At 38.0% G+C, this 16879-nt stretch overlaps 1 protein-coding gene across 2 annotated transcripts in view; it reads right to left on the minus strand.

Annotated features, from left to right (window-relative positions):
• esrrb (estrogen-related receptor beta) overlaps positions 1 to 16879 on the minus strand; it is a 63693-nt gene that overhangs the window by 35961 nt on the left and 10853 nt on the right. For both annotated transcript variants that reach the window (XM_066694714.1, XM_066694713.1), the window contains exon 2: positions 4447 to 4856. In XM_066694714.1, coding sequence (XP_066550811.1) covers positions 4447 to 4843 — 397 coding nt within the window. In that variant the 5' untranslated portion in view covers positions 4844 to 4856. The remainder of the gene's footprint in view (positions 1 to 4446; positions 4857 to 16879) is intronic.

The following is a 16879-nucleotide window of genomic DNA, read 5'->3' on the forward strand; positions in this document are numbered from 1 at the left end:
AGCTACGCTCACTGTATGTCAGTTTTTATTCTATGCATTGTCACATTCATGCATAGTATTTTTTCTTGCACTCTAATCTCAATACTTTGGTGCTACATATAAAAAGTAAAGTAGATCAAGTTTGGCAGAAAGGTATATACTGCCATTTCCTCCTTTAAACATACAAACAAAATAATGCATTTGCCCTCTTATCCTCTGAAGGCAACTGTGAGTCTCAGGGACACTACTCAGGCTGTGTTCACACAGTCACTCAGACACCAAACAGCATGTGCGTCCAGGACACTTGTAAACCAACACGGCGGCTCCGCGCATTCCTGTGGAGGTAAGGCCGAACAATTTCATTTCAGTTGGGATTCAAAAAAATAAAATAAAAACAGAGCTTCCTGAGCCACAGAGTCAAGCGCTTATCCAGCAATCCACTGAGATGCTGTATCACTTGCTAATAAAGGATCATCTGGCCTCAGATAGGAAATCCAGTGAAGACAGAGACAATAGAGGTCAATCTCCATTTAATTCAATTTTTGTCATTTTGGCACATAACAAACAGCTTTCTATCTTCGGTTTCATTGTTCTAGGCGATCCTCTGAAACAGTTTCACTTAGAAGAATTAATATTAAGAGTTAGGAAAAAAATTAACCATAATATTTTTTTTAATTCCCTTGGTTATTCAAATATTGTGCCTTTCTAATCCAACTAATTCTTATTTTATAGATTTAAACAGATCCAGAATCTATGTCCAATAGCCTGAACAACATATAAAATTTCTATTATATTGTTTTCAATCTGATTCACACACTTCATTTGAAATGGTGATTTTATAATTTTCTGACGATCGAATCAGATTTAAACCAACTGAAAAGATAAACATTATATATAATTAATAAACAATATTTATTAAACTAAATAAATCGCAGTTTTTTTTTATAGTGAAGGATGTGAATACTTATGACTACAGCTATATTAATATATCTTGCTAAAAAAATAAAGCCTTTTTATTTTCAAAATTACTATAAAGATTGTGTAATACACAGTATACAGTGTATTTTGTATGCCAAACAAACTTGAAAACTATCAGTTTTGTAAACTGTAATGAAGCTGACATATTTCAAGAGCTAGTCATGAATAAACCGTGTTCTGTTGCCTGCCTTTAGTTTGTACTGTATAAAGGGTTAAAGTGCAATTGAAAACCCAATACTAAGTTTATCTCCAGTAGTAAAGGTTATGTTATTAAACCAATAAAAGAATTAGAGAGGGAGAAAAAAAAAAAAAAAGATTTTCTTGATATTTATCTGTCTCAATTTATTTTATGGGTTTTCAGGACCTGTGCCAGGCAGTTGCAGAGAGTCAGTTCTTGTAAGTAAATTACAGTAAAATGGCAGGTATTCCTCATCAAAATCTAAACTGACTTTTACAGGCTTACTGTCAAGGTCTATTACTTCAAATGAAGAAAAAAAAAATAAGTGCAGGGTTTACTTTTTTTAAACCAATTTTACACCTAGATTAAAAATAGGGGAAAAAAGACTCAAGCTTGGGAGAAATACAGCTCAATAACAGATTTATGTTTATGATTGGTGGTGCACAAGAGGTGAGGAATGAAGGTGTAATTCTAGAGAAATGAGATTGGGTTATTTTAAGGATGGATGATGATAAAGGCTGACATTAATTTGTGACTTGACTTGACTAATGTAACTATCTATAGGTGTAAGTTAGGGCCAAGGGGTTTTTGGCAGATGAATAGGTGACAGAAGATGGATTTGCAGCCTCCCCCGTTAAAGGTGAAGCACATTCATTTTTTTTTCCCTCCCTAGTGAAGTTGCAGACACAAAACACAGGTACGGGAAAGAAAAGTGAGAGACGTGTTGAAAACTATCTTAAAGCGGTTTTCCGTATTTAATAGGCCACATCTTGCATCACACAAATGTTCTTATGGTTGCAGCCACGAACCTGCAAAATGCGAAGTCAAAAGTTGTACCCCATACATTTTATCTGAAGCATAAAGATTCCTAACTAATGTAATGCGAGGAGTTTGAGTCAATAAATTAAATAGCTATACCCTTGACAATCATGACCGAAATAAACAAAACACAATACGCAATAAATAACTATGCTGTGAGAATGCTTTTGATTCCTCTGTTGCATATTTGAGTTCCTATTACGTTTAAGCGTAACTTAGCTTTTTCAGGGGGAAAATTAATGGGGGAAGGGGTGTGTTTTTGCTCGGCTGGCGGAGATTAATCTAGTTCTGAGTTTTGTCTAGATCTTCTCAGCGCCTGCATTTCGAAGCAGGGAAAGCTGTGCGTCTCGTACTGGGATGCCTTCATAATCTTGAGTAATTCACAGAATAAATATTAGGCTTCTGTGCCTGAAAGCTACAGAATAAAGTCGCTGGCTGCGATCACAGCTCACTCTCAGTGCAAAGCAATGAAATCAATAAGTAGGAATATTAGAACGTGCTTGGCAGAAAAGGGCTTTTTGCACTAAAGGTTTCACCCAAGTCTAATTGATTAAAATTAGGAGACAAATTAAAACCAACCTTTTTGCTTTGTACTCATTAAGAAAGCCATCTCGCATTTATAGCCCTCGTTAGCCTAATTATTTACATTATTAGTCCGGTCTCATCTACTGTTTCTTTTTCTTTTTTCCATTTAAATGTTTTTCTTGTAACTACATTTACTCATGATGTCCTTATAAAGTTTTTTTTTTAATTATTATTCCTATGGCTTTTACCCCCCAAACTATCCACATCCTTTTTACCGGGCTGAGACCCAGTTCTGATTAATATTCCATTAAGCTTTCTCCTTTGAAAGACCAGCCGGGTCCCTCTCCAATCTAAAGAAGTCTTCTTTTTTTCCCTGAAATTATCCCGAGACGCGTGCCTGAGTTTCTAATTGGCAGCCCTCTCCCTCGAGACAGCCCCCTCCCTCTTTTCTAATGAAAAGCCTCGTCCTTAATTACACTTTCCAAACGCTGATTGTTATTGACAAAACTCCTGTGGCTTGGACAAACGACGGCAGATTAGTCCCATTACAGGCAGCACTCCAAGAAAAAAAAGAGGGATTTCAAACTGACAATGCAAAGTGAGGGGAAAAAAAGTACTCGTTCAATTTTCCTATTATGAACCTCCTCTTAATTGTTCAGCCACTTGCTCTGTTTAGACATCTTCTTTTGAAATGCCTTTTTTTATGCCTGGTGTGTGCCTGATGTTTTTTAGAAAAGGACAAAAGCTTGGACGTAAATTTATTACCAGAGGGAAAGTGTTCATCTTTTGTCAATACATGGGTTGTCAGTTGCAGCAGGCTGTGTATGTAAACAACTGGATTGAATGAATGGTTTTGTTTGTCTGCAATAGTACACAGCCTGTTTAAAGCCAACAGTATGTGAGATCCAAAATAAACACTTAAAACTCCGCCAGCAAATAACACCTCGTGGAGGTAAAATAGTCCTGTACACATATTTCAAAGGTAAAAAAGTGCTGCAACATTTTAATATTCAGCGACAGGGACTCATGATTGTACATTTAATTTAAGGTTTGGGCTGCAACACCATAACTGTTTAGCTACACAACAAGCTATGTAAGTTGCTTTATACATTTCAAAAGTGGGATCCCTGTTTTTCTCTTCCTATAAAAATAATATCTGAAGGAAAGCTTAAAAATAACAAAAAAACATTGGTTTCTTTTTTTTTTTTTTTTTTTTTTTGCTGTCTTGATTCCTTAAGCTTCCCTAATTGTAGGGAGTAAGCAAGACAGCTTGATTTGTAGTGATTTTCTCAAACCAATAATATCTCCGTCTTAGAAGATTAATCCAGAATGTAAGTACCATCTCAGTGGGAAGCCAGCAATTCCACTCACATGCAAACCTGTACACATCATGCAAGTCAGATTTAGATCCTTCATAATACCCGAGCCAACCATCAGAAGGATGACAATAATCGCTATTTGAAATACTGGGTGGGCAATGCGGTGCAGATAAATGGAACTGGTGCAACAGCTGATTCCTGACCTGACCCGTAATACTGCGCTCTAAAACAAGGTCTGCTGTCAGCGCACGGGCCAGGCTCGCCTCCACAAGCAGCAGTGCGATCCTTTGCACGTTGGAGCACTTAAGTTGAAAGTGCAGGAGTAATTTGAATTCCCCGACTGCTGCAGAGAATTTACAATATATGCAGTCTTGTTCGTACCAAGATTTCAGCAGGATCAATTCAAGGACTGAATTTGGAATCACAAGAATTGACAGGTACCTAACTTTCCATGTGAATTGTTAGCAATGACCAGCTACTAATATTTTTTGGAGACATGAACAAAACAAAAAAATAAATAATAAAATGTATATATATTTACATATAAAGAGAGAAGCAGACAGAAGGTGGGGAGGAAAGAGATAAAAACATGATTATTGAGCCGGCGTAGTAACCGTGTCTTGTTTCTGAAAGGGAAAATAGAAATACCTTGTATCGTCCTTTTAAAAAAGGCTTTGCAAGCCTCGCAGGAAGCCACTCCATAGTGGTAACCCGAAGCAATATCTCCACAGACCAGGCAGAGTCTCTTGGGAATGGAGTTCAACATGTATTCGCACTTTATTGGCGAGTCCTCCATGATGGTGCTGGAGCAGTCGTCGTAGCGCTTGCGGCAGGCCCCTCCGCCCAGTCCGGAGCCAGGGAACATTGGCGGCGAGTCCAGGCCGTTGGAGTGGCCGTTCATGGTGCTCACATACCCGCCGCTGGCGTCCGAGTTCCCGCTGGGGCTGTGGTGGCTCACCGTGTCGATGACGGACGAGGGGCTGGACGGCTCTGTCTTGATGTAGGACCCACAGCTGGAGGTCAGGTGTCGATCATCAGCAGCCATCCTATTGAGAAGCCTGCAGACAGGGGCACAGACACCTGGGTTAGGACTGGAGGAACACTGGGAGGAAGTCTCTGCTGAAATCTACTCAAACTATTCTCTGGCTAACAGGTGTGCATTACTGGGAAATGAAAAGGGAAAAACTATTATTTAAAGTATCTGTACGGATAGTTTTGTTGTTCAAAAGGAGGAGCTCTGAAGCCTTCAGTGAGCCTGCGACTTCTGCAATGGGGTTTCACTGAAGAGACAATAAAATCTTTATGAAACCAAATCTGACAAAATAACTTTCCTCCCCTGAAACAAAAACACAGCAATCCTCTGTTGACTGATTTTTTTTTTTTTTTTTTTTTGTTACCTCAAACATTTTACCAAAATACAGCCTGAAAAAGAAAAGACTACATTTAAATAGACCCATCTACGCAGAGTGAGTAACACAGACATGCACACAAAACTATTCAGTTTTCTTGTTCAAAGGTATCTCCACCCCCACACACTAGCTTGCCAGCAGTACTAGTCACCCCAACTCACCACTACTCGTGAGTGGGCGTCCAAAGAGGGTCTTGTTAATAACACACTTCAGCCAGGAAGACTGGATTTTAAACAATACTCTTATGATAAACACAGAAAACCGAGGCCTTGTTTAGAACACTTCTGGGCGCTACATGACCCGATTTTCCACACTTTAACCCGTCTCTTTGGATCCATAATGTAGAGGATTAGCATCTTTTTCAAAGCTTAGTAAGTGACTGCATTTTTGACTGAATCTATCAATGTACTAATGCTGTATGAATATTGCTCTGTAACAATATCCAAATGTGTTTTTGTGGGTCCTATTATGGGCTGGTAATTGACAAAAGCATTAATATTCTGATAAAACACAGACATGTTACATCTATATTCTTAAAAATGAGTGACAAGTGAATGCAATTTCCTGTAAGTGTCCGCACAGTCAGCCAATGGTCAACGTTTCAATATTCATCACATCAAATCCCTTCGATTGCATACCGCTGAGTTACTTTAAACACTGCCCGTTTCAGAACAACAGGCAAAGGTGAAAGATTTCGGAGTTTACCACCCCAAGCAGCGTTCTGTAAATTTTGCTACTACGGTAGCCTACAATGGCCATAAAGTACGGACTACTTCGTAAAAATGCTATGTTTATAAATGAGTAATAAAAAATATCACGAAACTTAAATCAGGGCTTCACTTCACTACAGCTGATGAAAGAGGATTAAAGAGTTAACGGTCTACATGAGCCTGAGTAGGACACAGGATGAACGGGTGTCCTCCAGTTTCGCATTCTAGCTCTTTTCATCCATTAATGTTAATGCCTGAACCTTACATGACCTCTGAACCCTGAAGGACAGGCACACCTGAATTGGAAAATTGCTGATTTTGCCTCTACGGTGTCCCTTAAGGCTCACAGTGGAATGCTCTCTTCCCAAAGCTCAAGGGACCAGTGCATATAACCCTATAGGTTCCCTGGTCAAGATACACATCTCATTAAAGCTAAGTCACACTGCAGTTCTTTTCTGACCAAATGCCTGTTTTTCTCTGTGTGAAAGAGTACCCACTGCGGAAATAGTTAAAATATTATCTTACAACTTACTTTGATTAGTTAAATGGTAGGCCTATGTCTTAAAGTGGTCCAACTGATTTTCATCAGTTTGAGAAGGCATTTGCACAAAGTATTTATTATTAGTTACTGACAATAATATATTGCAAAACAAATACAAATCTATAGAGTAGTCAACCTATTCCCTTACACTGTAGCGCAAATTATACTGAAAGACTTTTTCAACAAAAAATGTGTTGGAAATGAAATACTTTTTGAAAATGAGGGAGAATATTTACACACACACACACACACACACACACACACATATATAATCTTGAAAGTCAATTACATGACTTAAGAAAACCAGAGAGCCCTGAAGGACACTGAAAACAGGGCTACTCCATATTCTTTCATTTTTGCCTTCCTTTCCACTGTGATTTAATTGTCTGCCTGGGTGACAGCAGGGTTCAGAACAACGCAGGCTGTCAGGTCAGTAGGCCAACGTTATTTTCTCACCCTGGCTTCCTGAACGACTGTAGACAGGGTCACCGTGTCACATTAAATCTCATTCTCGGGTGTCACTCTCACTGCTCATGTATATTCATCAGAGCTCTAAATGCCCAATATTGCTGGAAATTCAGAAAAGTGTAACATACAAAATAAATAAAAAACAATAGATCCCTGTTAAAACCATTGACTTTGGGGAATCAAACCGGTACCAGATTGCCCTCCTTTTCTTGGCAATTTAGTACAGAATCCAGAAAGCTGTTATAGTTATTATTCAACTCCATTATCTTTACATAAAAGTAAATACAGAAATAAAATCTGCTTTTGTTACCAGCACACCACTGTAGATGTTGATCCTATACATTCTCCTCAAACACCAATGAGCTTTCTTATTTGTTATGTCACAGGGTGCTATTAAAAGCTTTTTGCCCTAGAGGTTAATTTGCTTCTTGTTTTCTTTCAGTATAAAAGTTTGAAGATGCTTAAGTAGTGTAAGACAACATGGAATTAAAGTGACACTTCTTGTCACACAGACAGATACTTAACAAATAATTTTAAAAAGTGGAGTGGATTTTGCACTGGAAAAAAACTTTGAAAGTCACCCTGCTGGTGCACGAAACAACATGTTGCAGCAAAACATGTCATTCTTGTACCGGTGAACCAATCACAAGGCAGACTGAGTGGTAGAGGTTATGTGCCCACAAAGTATAATGTGCAGTTTAGTTTTAATCTGATTCCACCTGGCCCTTGTAACCACATTTCCTTCCCTAATAATATTCTGCTCTTACTGCTGCAACTCAGATTAGCTGTCCTAATGATCATTCAGGCTGATTCGGACTTCCTCGGGGAGGGAATACTGGATGTCCGAATTTGACGTCTGAGTACTCGTATTTATTTCTGTCCAGTTGGCCCAATTTGTAACTTCCTACCCTCAATGTTGTCTTGTAAGGTTCTGATTACAACCACAACTTTGCCGTACACTAAATGAAATATAACATTTCAATTTGAATTCAATGTTCTTATACCTGTGTGACAACAGAGTTAAAAGATGTAGGATCTTGAACATCATACTAGCCCTGTTCCTGAAGTCTGTCCACGAAAACATCCAGCAGCACAATATATCACAGTCCTTAAAGGTGAGATCAGTCTTAAAATCCTGGGTGATTCCTCTGATAAGCCACTGGCCTCGGTCGAGAAGTAATGCAATTAACTTCTGATAGGCATGCCTCCTGCTCAAAGCCACAGCCCTCGGCCAAACCATCTGAAGGCAACAGCACTTGGGAAGCTGGCCTCCTTCTGGGTAGCTCTCCATAAATACAGCAATGTATTTATTTATTAATTTTGCCATTTCTGTGTGGAACTTTAAATCGACAAATTAATAAATATGGAAATGCATAAAACAGACAATTGTGAACCATGACTTAATTTGAATTTGATGTCAACTTATTTTATGGCGTTAAAAGTGAAAGTATTGCATGTTGGTTGAGTGTCCAAACATGTTACACTAACTTTGGTTTACAACAAGACACGGTTTTCTACAGAAAATGTGTATAAGAGGCTAAGCTATAGACAGATTGATTACCCACAAAGAAATTAATCACAGGCTGCCAACAGAGTGAGAGAGCAATTGGAAATGGGGGCGATTCGGCAGCTTTAAGTTATTACTTTCACGGGTTAATGACTACCCTGGGAATTTGGTGGCCCCGGTCCCATTAGCAAAGGGAGTGGGGAGTCCCTGTTTAATGATGTAAAAGAGGGTAACACTGCCTTCCACCTGCTCCATCGGGACCCATCTTAATCTTCTGTGGGGAAGGACGCTCCTAATTCTGGGCTCTACTATTCATTAGTTTGGCGCTAAATACTGAACTGCAGAGACAGCAGAGACCTCTTTGTTATGAAGCGCACGATATGTGTAAAACTGACAAGGATTTATGATTCCCAGATTTACAATGCTGAACAAAGGGGGGGAGAAAAAATATAAATGGGAATGTGATGTGGAGGGAGAGAAAGCATGCTGCTTATGCAAGCTCATCTGGAATGTGGCTGGATCGATACTCCGGTTAGCCTGGAGATGGTGCCGGATTACCACAGGGGGGACCTGGCTTTGCAAGACCCTGACAATTAAGTTATTCAGTCTCCAGCAAGGATTAAATATAGCTGCTACCGCTACGTCACTGTGTCTTTATAAAGCGATGATATCATTCGGCGCTACAACATGAGACGTGTTTCAAACTGCCTGCAAGATAGCACTGCTGCTGCCAGAAATCAGATGTATTGATCTTTTTTTTTTTCTCCCTCTCGGTTTAAAAGCGTAAAAAAATTGTGATGCAGGCATAATGCTGTAGATTTAATGCTGAACGGACAAATTTGTTGTGGTCATACGCCAAGAAATTGCCACCTGTGATGACAATGACTTCAGGAGACCGGACAAGTTAGATTTAAATAGTTGTGTGGACTTCAGCACATACTGTTCTAGAATAATCAAAATATTCGTGAAGCCTAAAATTCTGACGTGTAGGTTATATATTATTTTCCTATATAAAAGATTTTCGGTAAAATCTGCAATCTACAGACTAGATGCTAATATCCCCCCTTGAGTTGTTCAGAATATTATACTCTATGTATAAAGTAGTTCAGTTCATCATTTTATGCATGCTAACAAGGGAAATGTGATCTCAATTTAATATATACAGTAGGCAAACATTTAAACGGTTCTGTCCAACCCCTTTGGTGAAAGTGTTATAATTTACTTATGTTTTTGCGGTGAGCGTATTTAAAAAGAAAAAAAAAGTTCCTGTATACATTGTATAGAAGTGACAACACAAGTACACATTTTCTACCACTTCTAATAGGTGGACTCAAATGTTTCAATCACTTCTTCTACACTACAGTATTGTCAACTGACTTTATAAAGCCTTCAGCTGGATTTAAAGAGGCACATCATGAAGATCACCCTGCTGCCGAGACCTGGGCTCAAACCCTGCTCTGCTGACCACTCAAATGTGTTTCGTATTCCCAAGACAGACCACAACGGACAACTGCTGACACTGCTCTGTAGATGAATACAGAAATATACTTTCCACTGGTCATTCTCCAGCACATAATTGAAAATCTTTACTTTTAAATTGTAACAACCATAATTGTAACAAATAAGTTTATTTCATTTTATCATTGCTAAAGTATGTTTTAAATTGAGTTAATAACTGATGATGTTGTCCGTCTCTGTATTGGGCTGGGATTGTATTAAGTTGCTTTTTGGATTTCACACACAGTTTTAAAAGCTGTAGATTACCACAAAAAAAGGAGCAGTATGTCAAAATGTTTCTAGTCAAAGATCGTGTTTCTTCTTGTCAAAGTCTTAAATCACTTTCATTATCTCAATTCAGTTTTCATGTCTGAAAGGCATAGAAATTTAGGTAATGCAATGTAAGGTTATCCCTGGAAAATTATTAGCTGGGGCTTACAAAATAGCATAAAAGCACTCTTGAATTTTATACAACTGGGACTAGAAAATAAGATGTTGGCGTAGGATGATTCAAAAGGGTCCACGTATTGTGTATTGTACGCATATTCATCTGCAGAGAGAAATGTTATTTTTAAGGGTTAAGCCCATTGTATGAAGTGCAATGTAAATCACAGGTTTAGACACACAGTGACGTGGTGTACAGAGGGACAGAGGCAAGGAGCCATGCATGAAATTAGTTCATTAATCTTCCTCTCATAGGCTGTCCTTGTTTAGGGGAACTCTACCTGCTTTAAACAAAGGGCCCATCCTGCACGTCTCATAAATTATATTGTTCATCAGCAAAAAAAGGGGGACGGGGGGACAACAATACAAAAAAAAAAAAACAGGTAAAATTAGTGGATGGAAATATCAGCAGATGTGCGAGACAATTATACAGCTATAAAATGCTAAAGAAATGGCCCTAACTAGTATATAGTCTTCATATGTGTATGTGTGTATATATATATATATATATATATGTGTCTGTGTGTGTGTATTTGTGTGAGTGCATAGAGCATTAAACAATAGTATTAAATATATTAAAGCCTTTTAGACTGAGAAGAAACTTAAAGCAGTCTTTTGGAAGAAAAATATGAAGTCTGATTAGATTTGAGTTAGAGACGGAGATTGTGAGTCTGCCTTCCCGACAGTGAGTAACGGCCGCCCCAAACCACACTGAGACACCCACTGGCTCAAACATCTGACCCGCTGTGCATGTGGCGATCTGTTTGTCAACACATCTCAAACTTCCTGCTTTGAGTTTTAATGTCATTACTACATTGTTTCACAGTTTATTTAGCCCACTTAGCATTAAAGGTCAGCTGAAAAACTATTTATTGAAAAAACAAAAGAGTTTGAACAGTGAGCCTTCTTAGTCACTTTTCAGCAGTAACATTTTTGACTAATTAATCATTTAACATAATATTAAGCTGCATAATCATAATACCTGTAAGGAAATATATTTGTTTTTATATTTGTTTTTCAAGGACTGTTATTCAGCTGATCTTTATTCACTCAATCTTGAACAATATTTCTCCAGCAGTTAAAATAAATTAAATTATAAATTGTACATGTATAAAATAGCATAATAGAGTAAAACATTTACGGTTTAAATATATATTACCATATAATAATACTAATATTACTACTACTAATAATAAGAAAAAATATTATTATTAAATTAATTTTGGTGTCAAGTCAAATATTGTTCTTCTAAGTGTCAGGAAAGCACGTCTGCCCAGTAAATAAATATATATATATATATATATATATATATATATATATATATGATTGATTTCTTATAACACTCATTCTCAGATCTCTGTTAGTCTTCTGCACACCTGCACCTAGTGAGAAATTGCTTGAACCACAGTGAACTGGCACTACTTACAAGGGCACAAGGAGAGCATGTGGATTGGGCTTTTCTGAATGGGAAATCTGAGCGATTCAGGTCTGTCTGATCAACCACACCTGTGCGGGCTGCACTGGAATGGGAATGGCCAGTTAAAATCCCAAACATATTAACCATGCATTCATAGTTTTTTTTTTATGCCCTAGTGAGCTATTTAACTTAATGAAAGTCCACTATAGTCTAATGTTACCAAATTTCTAGCTTATACATAAAAGACAACAATACAAGAACTGCTACACGGGACTTTATCCTTTTAACTTTAATCTACAAACACACGTTGGCAGATTTCAGATGACCAAGACTGAGACCACAACCTCTTTATCACTAGACCACCTAGGAGCCATGCAGTTCCTGCCGTTTTGGTGTGTTTGCATATGCCAGGGCATGTGGAAGCAGTGTGGCCAGGCGTGCTACTGGTCTCAGACATACTGTAAGCCTCAGAGGAGCCGAGGCCTCCATAGTGCAGCTCAGGGACGTACTGCTAACAATGCTATTCAGCCCTCTGTCCACTACAACTGTCCCACTGTTGATTTTTCACATTTGAACCTTTTTTCCCTCCGTCTCCCTCCTCTCTATTCCCCATAAATAGCGATCGTAATAAAAACTCCAGTGGGCCCGGGTGATTTATATCACGGCACACAGCACAACTCGATTCAGGAATAATTAAACTGTGGGGAAATTGTTGGAATTAATGGGTCTCCTTCAGGGGGCAATCCACACATACATCTCACTGTTGGCCTCCCTTTGACTTGAGAGCTGTTTTCCAGACTTTTGTCTTTTTTTTTTCCAGGGTGACTGAAAAAACAAACCCCTCTTCTGTGAGTCTGCATTACTCTGCTCTTTTTTGTGTTTGTATTTCTGCTCTTTAAAGTGTGGTAAAGTGTGGTAAAATTAATAGAGGGTCTAACGATAATGTGCAAAAGCACTCTCCGTGCGATGCTGCATCTCCAGTGAAAAGCTCACGTGTGCACTACAGGGATCACTAGGGGACAAAATGTTCTCTCCGTCCCCACTATGGCCTGGAGTTCTCAGTTTCTAATATGACATTCACAATGCGCAGGTAAAAAGCCTTCCTGCTCGCAGAGCTATGAATAAAGCTTTACATTATAATGCACTCTAGTTTACTGAGAACAAGGCACTCATCATTAGCAGGGTCAGTTCCAGCATGAAGGAAGAAAAAGCGCCATGGACTTTGATTTACGTTTAAAAGAGAGCATACCGACATTAAAGCAAAGGACTTTCATTTAACTAATAACCTTCCCAAAAGTCAAAAGACAAACTGCGACCAAGATAAATGGGTGACAAGTGTGAGGATGCCGTCTCAAGCACTGAGTTGAAAAAAACGAAAAAAAATAAAATAAAACCAGTTAGAAATAAGACACAAACACTCAGTGACCCAGTGACCTGCAGCCATCTCAAACTTTTTTGTTGATGGTGGTGGTAGTTAAGATCATATTTTCCACAGTAGAGGTACACTTGATTGTGACAAAAATGGTACTCTGGCTCAGAAAAAATAAAAACTGTTTCATAGTTTAGCAGAGTCAGCGTGTTCATACAGCCCAGAGAGAATTAAAAATACAACAACACAAAAAGGTACATCCACACTGGGTCTGTAAATGCCAACTGTGTGTACGCCGAGAGGAGGTCATGTCTTGAAGTGTTAATGGCAGGGTAATCGGGCAGAACTTATCCTAGCTTTGAGACAGAGAGCAAGTGTTTGAGCCACACTCTCCCAAGGAGAGTATTAATAAAATAAAATCTTCGCATCAGCACACTGTGGCACACAAACAGTTTGGGGTTCATCGAGGGTCACTAAATTGCTAAATACCTTTTACTACACATTGAATACATTTGTATTGCTTTATTCTTGCAACCAAATAAGCCGTCGGCTGCCGGTCCCCTCCACGCTGTGCCACGGAGACCGTGCCGGCCCACACCGCATCTCCAATGTCACCGCTTAAAGGTCTCAAACACTTAACAGATTTCCGCACCTGTGAATTCCCACCTTGAAATATCAATCCCAGAGAGCATTCCCTCATAATAAAACCCAAAAGCAATGTCAACCATGGCATAACTGAGCTAGATAAGATTATAAAAATAAAAAAATCTTAATATAACACACAGGAGCCTATGAGAGGTCAGGCGGTAGGAGCTGTGTACACTCCGTACTTGGTTAAGCTGTCAGTTGGAATCAGAGGCAGTATTGTGACGGACAGTTTCGATATTGATTTAATAAATAAACAGAGCTAACCATCGATCCTAATGTTATTTTGCATTTCAATTACTGTTCAGAAACATAACCTTCAAACGACTGTGCGCTCGATACCAATAACATTCACTGATAAACACCCGCATGCCTGCTTTATGCACAGTGTCTTTTTTTTTTTTCAAAGTGTAAATTACCGGACTTTGCATTTTCCTTCTCATCTACTACGCTTAATTAAGGATTAAAAAAAACAGATGGATTATTTTCCATCAGCTTCTTGAGGATGACATTAAAGACGAGGCAGGCAAGAGGACTGAAGCCACACTCATCGCCAAGCACAAGAACGGGAGACACACAACCCCAAAATAATCGAAGTCCAAGGCTCAAGGTATATAACTCTTGAAAAAAAATTAAAATGATATGAAGGAATTCATAAATATATAATAAATATTGTACTGTGCAATTTTTCTACTTAGTTCACAATTTAAATCAGAGGAATGTGTTACCTAAGCTGAATGAACAACACTTTACAAAAAAAAAAATATTATATAATATACATATATATATATATATATATATATATATATATATATATATATATATATATATATTTTTTTTTTTTTTTTTTTTTGGTTCCTTTAGTCATAAAGTAATCAGTTCTGAGAAATATGAAAGGTGTTGCCAGTGGATATAATATATATAATAGTTATAAACACTATTACAAGCACACAATACTCCCACTGTATGAAAGTGACAACATCATTAATAAACATCAAATTTACATCACAGAGCGGGAAGGCAGAAAAATAATTTATTTGGGTAAGACACTGGTTTCCTTCATCAGTTAGTAAAATATAAAGTTCTGTGTCACTGTTCTGTGTCAATGACATGCAGCAGTATACTAGCCTCCACAGTGTAATAAAAACAGAGATTTAAAATGACTTTTGCATCTTTATAAATTGATGTCCATGCTTTCCCTGTTGTTGTTCTTAAGCAATAAGGACATAGTGGAGTTTCCTCTTTTCATGGCAACCCAGGCCTAAGCTGAAGTGTTAGGACTCAGACAGTACAAGAATTTTATCAATTTTAGAAGAGTCCAACACAAAACTGTATTCTCTGGCAAAATTCTTGAAATGTTTCATATATCTATATTTGAAAAACAGAACCTAACCAAACACACTAGAGGACATTTTGCCCTTCTGCTTTGAATTTACGACGGCATTCTGAGCCTTTATTTGGCACTGCACCCATGGCTTCATACCAGGATCCCAGAAAATGGCAAAAGTGTAACTGTAAATCAAACTGGCCACTCTCTATGATAGCAAAAAGGAAATACTGCTGTCACGCTGCATCAGTAGCACAACGGCACTGTTACAGGCACAAACACACCAGGTTACCCAGCAAACTGAAGACAAATAAATGAGACTATTTTTAAGCCTACTGTTCCAGAAAAGAAAGAAAAGTACAAGCTTACTATAGTGAACTGTGGGAACAGAAAGGTGTCAGGGGTCAGCTGCCCCTGTGGATAACAACTTAACATGCGAGTCTTGGATTAAATCCACCTTGAGAGAGGCAGAGACGCTGACTGTCATTTCAGGCCTCTTCTCCTCTTCTACATACGTTAATAAATCAATAAATATCTGTTGATTGATTTTTGAAACTCTTTCTCAAGATTACACAAACCCGATCTTTAATAGAGCACAGCAACCATTCTACACCCACACAGAAACTAATTAAAACTTGTATAAAAATAAAAAGAAAGAAATACCATACAAAAATTTAACTTCTGAAAATTAATTTCCTGTTAATTTATTTTTAAATGTAAAATATTATTGTGAAAAAGTATAAAACTACCTTAAAGCCTGCTAACTCCACAATATGGTTAGTGCAAAGTACTTATACAGTGCACTTCAGAATTGTAAAATAAAATTACCTCCGCTAATATGCAAATTATAAAATCTGTAGATTTTTTTATCCTACTTTTTATCAGTAGTACAGTAATAGCCTATATCTAACTCAATTAAACATCACATAGCACTTGTCTCACTTTCCACTCATCTAAGGAATAAATGACTATCTTTAGCAACGTATCCTATTCAAAATACTCTGAGTCTCCCTGGTATCGTGATAACAGTGCAGTGAAGACATCTTAAAGGACTCAAACACATGAGCATAACGTAAGCATAATTTAAAAACAATTCAATCAATCACTTCAATCAAACAACTTTAAAATGTCTGACAAACTATGACATAAATCCAAATCCAAAACCATATCAATCAACTACATATTCATACTGGTTCTGAAGATCAGCCCAGTGTTTATCCACTCAGCACGTAAGTATTGCCTTTATTTGTTTCTGTTTAGTCTCTCAGATAAAAACACACTATATTCGAAAACACTCATATATAGACCATCACAAAATCCATTTGGTAATGCTAGTATTGAACCTCGTCTTAGATATGCCAAACAACAACAGCCTTCATTTTGCATCGTTGTGTCTATAGTGACTTCTCTTATACATGTAAAATGGAAAATAATGTGTAAATCGTCAGCAGGTGTGAGACGAGGCCTACAAATATTTTGTAAGCAGTACATCGATGTGTTCACAGTTTAAGACTGATATCACTTTGCCTAGGAAACCTACTTTCCAGATCTGTCTCAGTGGATAATTAAACTGACAAAGCAGGGAGGGGTAAAGCACTCGCACGTCTACGAGAAGGTGGGCCTCGCAAAGCAGGTGCAACAAGGAGCAGAAAATCAGGGCTTACAAATGTAGCAACTGGAGCGTTCAAAACATTGCAATAAACTCCAAAACCGTACCATTTACATGTTCGCAGGTTCCCAAAAGATC

This window comes from Amia ocellicauda, chromosome 21 (assembly GCF_036373705.1).
Source record: "Amia ocellicauda isolate fAmiCal2 chromosome 21, fAmiCal2.hap1, whole genome shotgun sequence".
Lineage (NCBI taxonomy): Eukaryota > Metazoa > Chordata > Actinopteri > Amiiformes > Amiidae > Amia > Amia ocellicauda.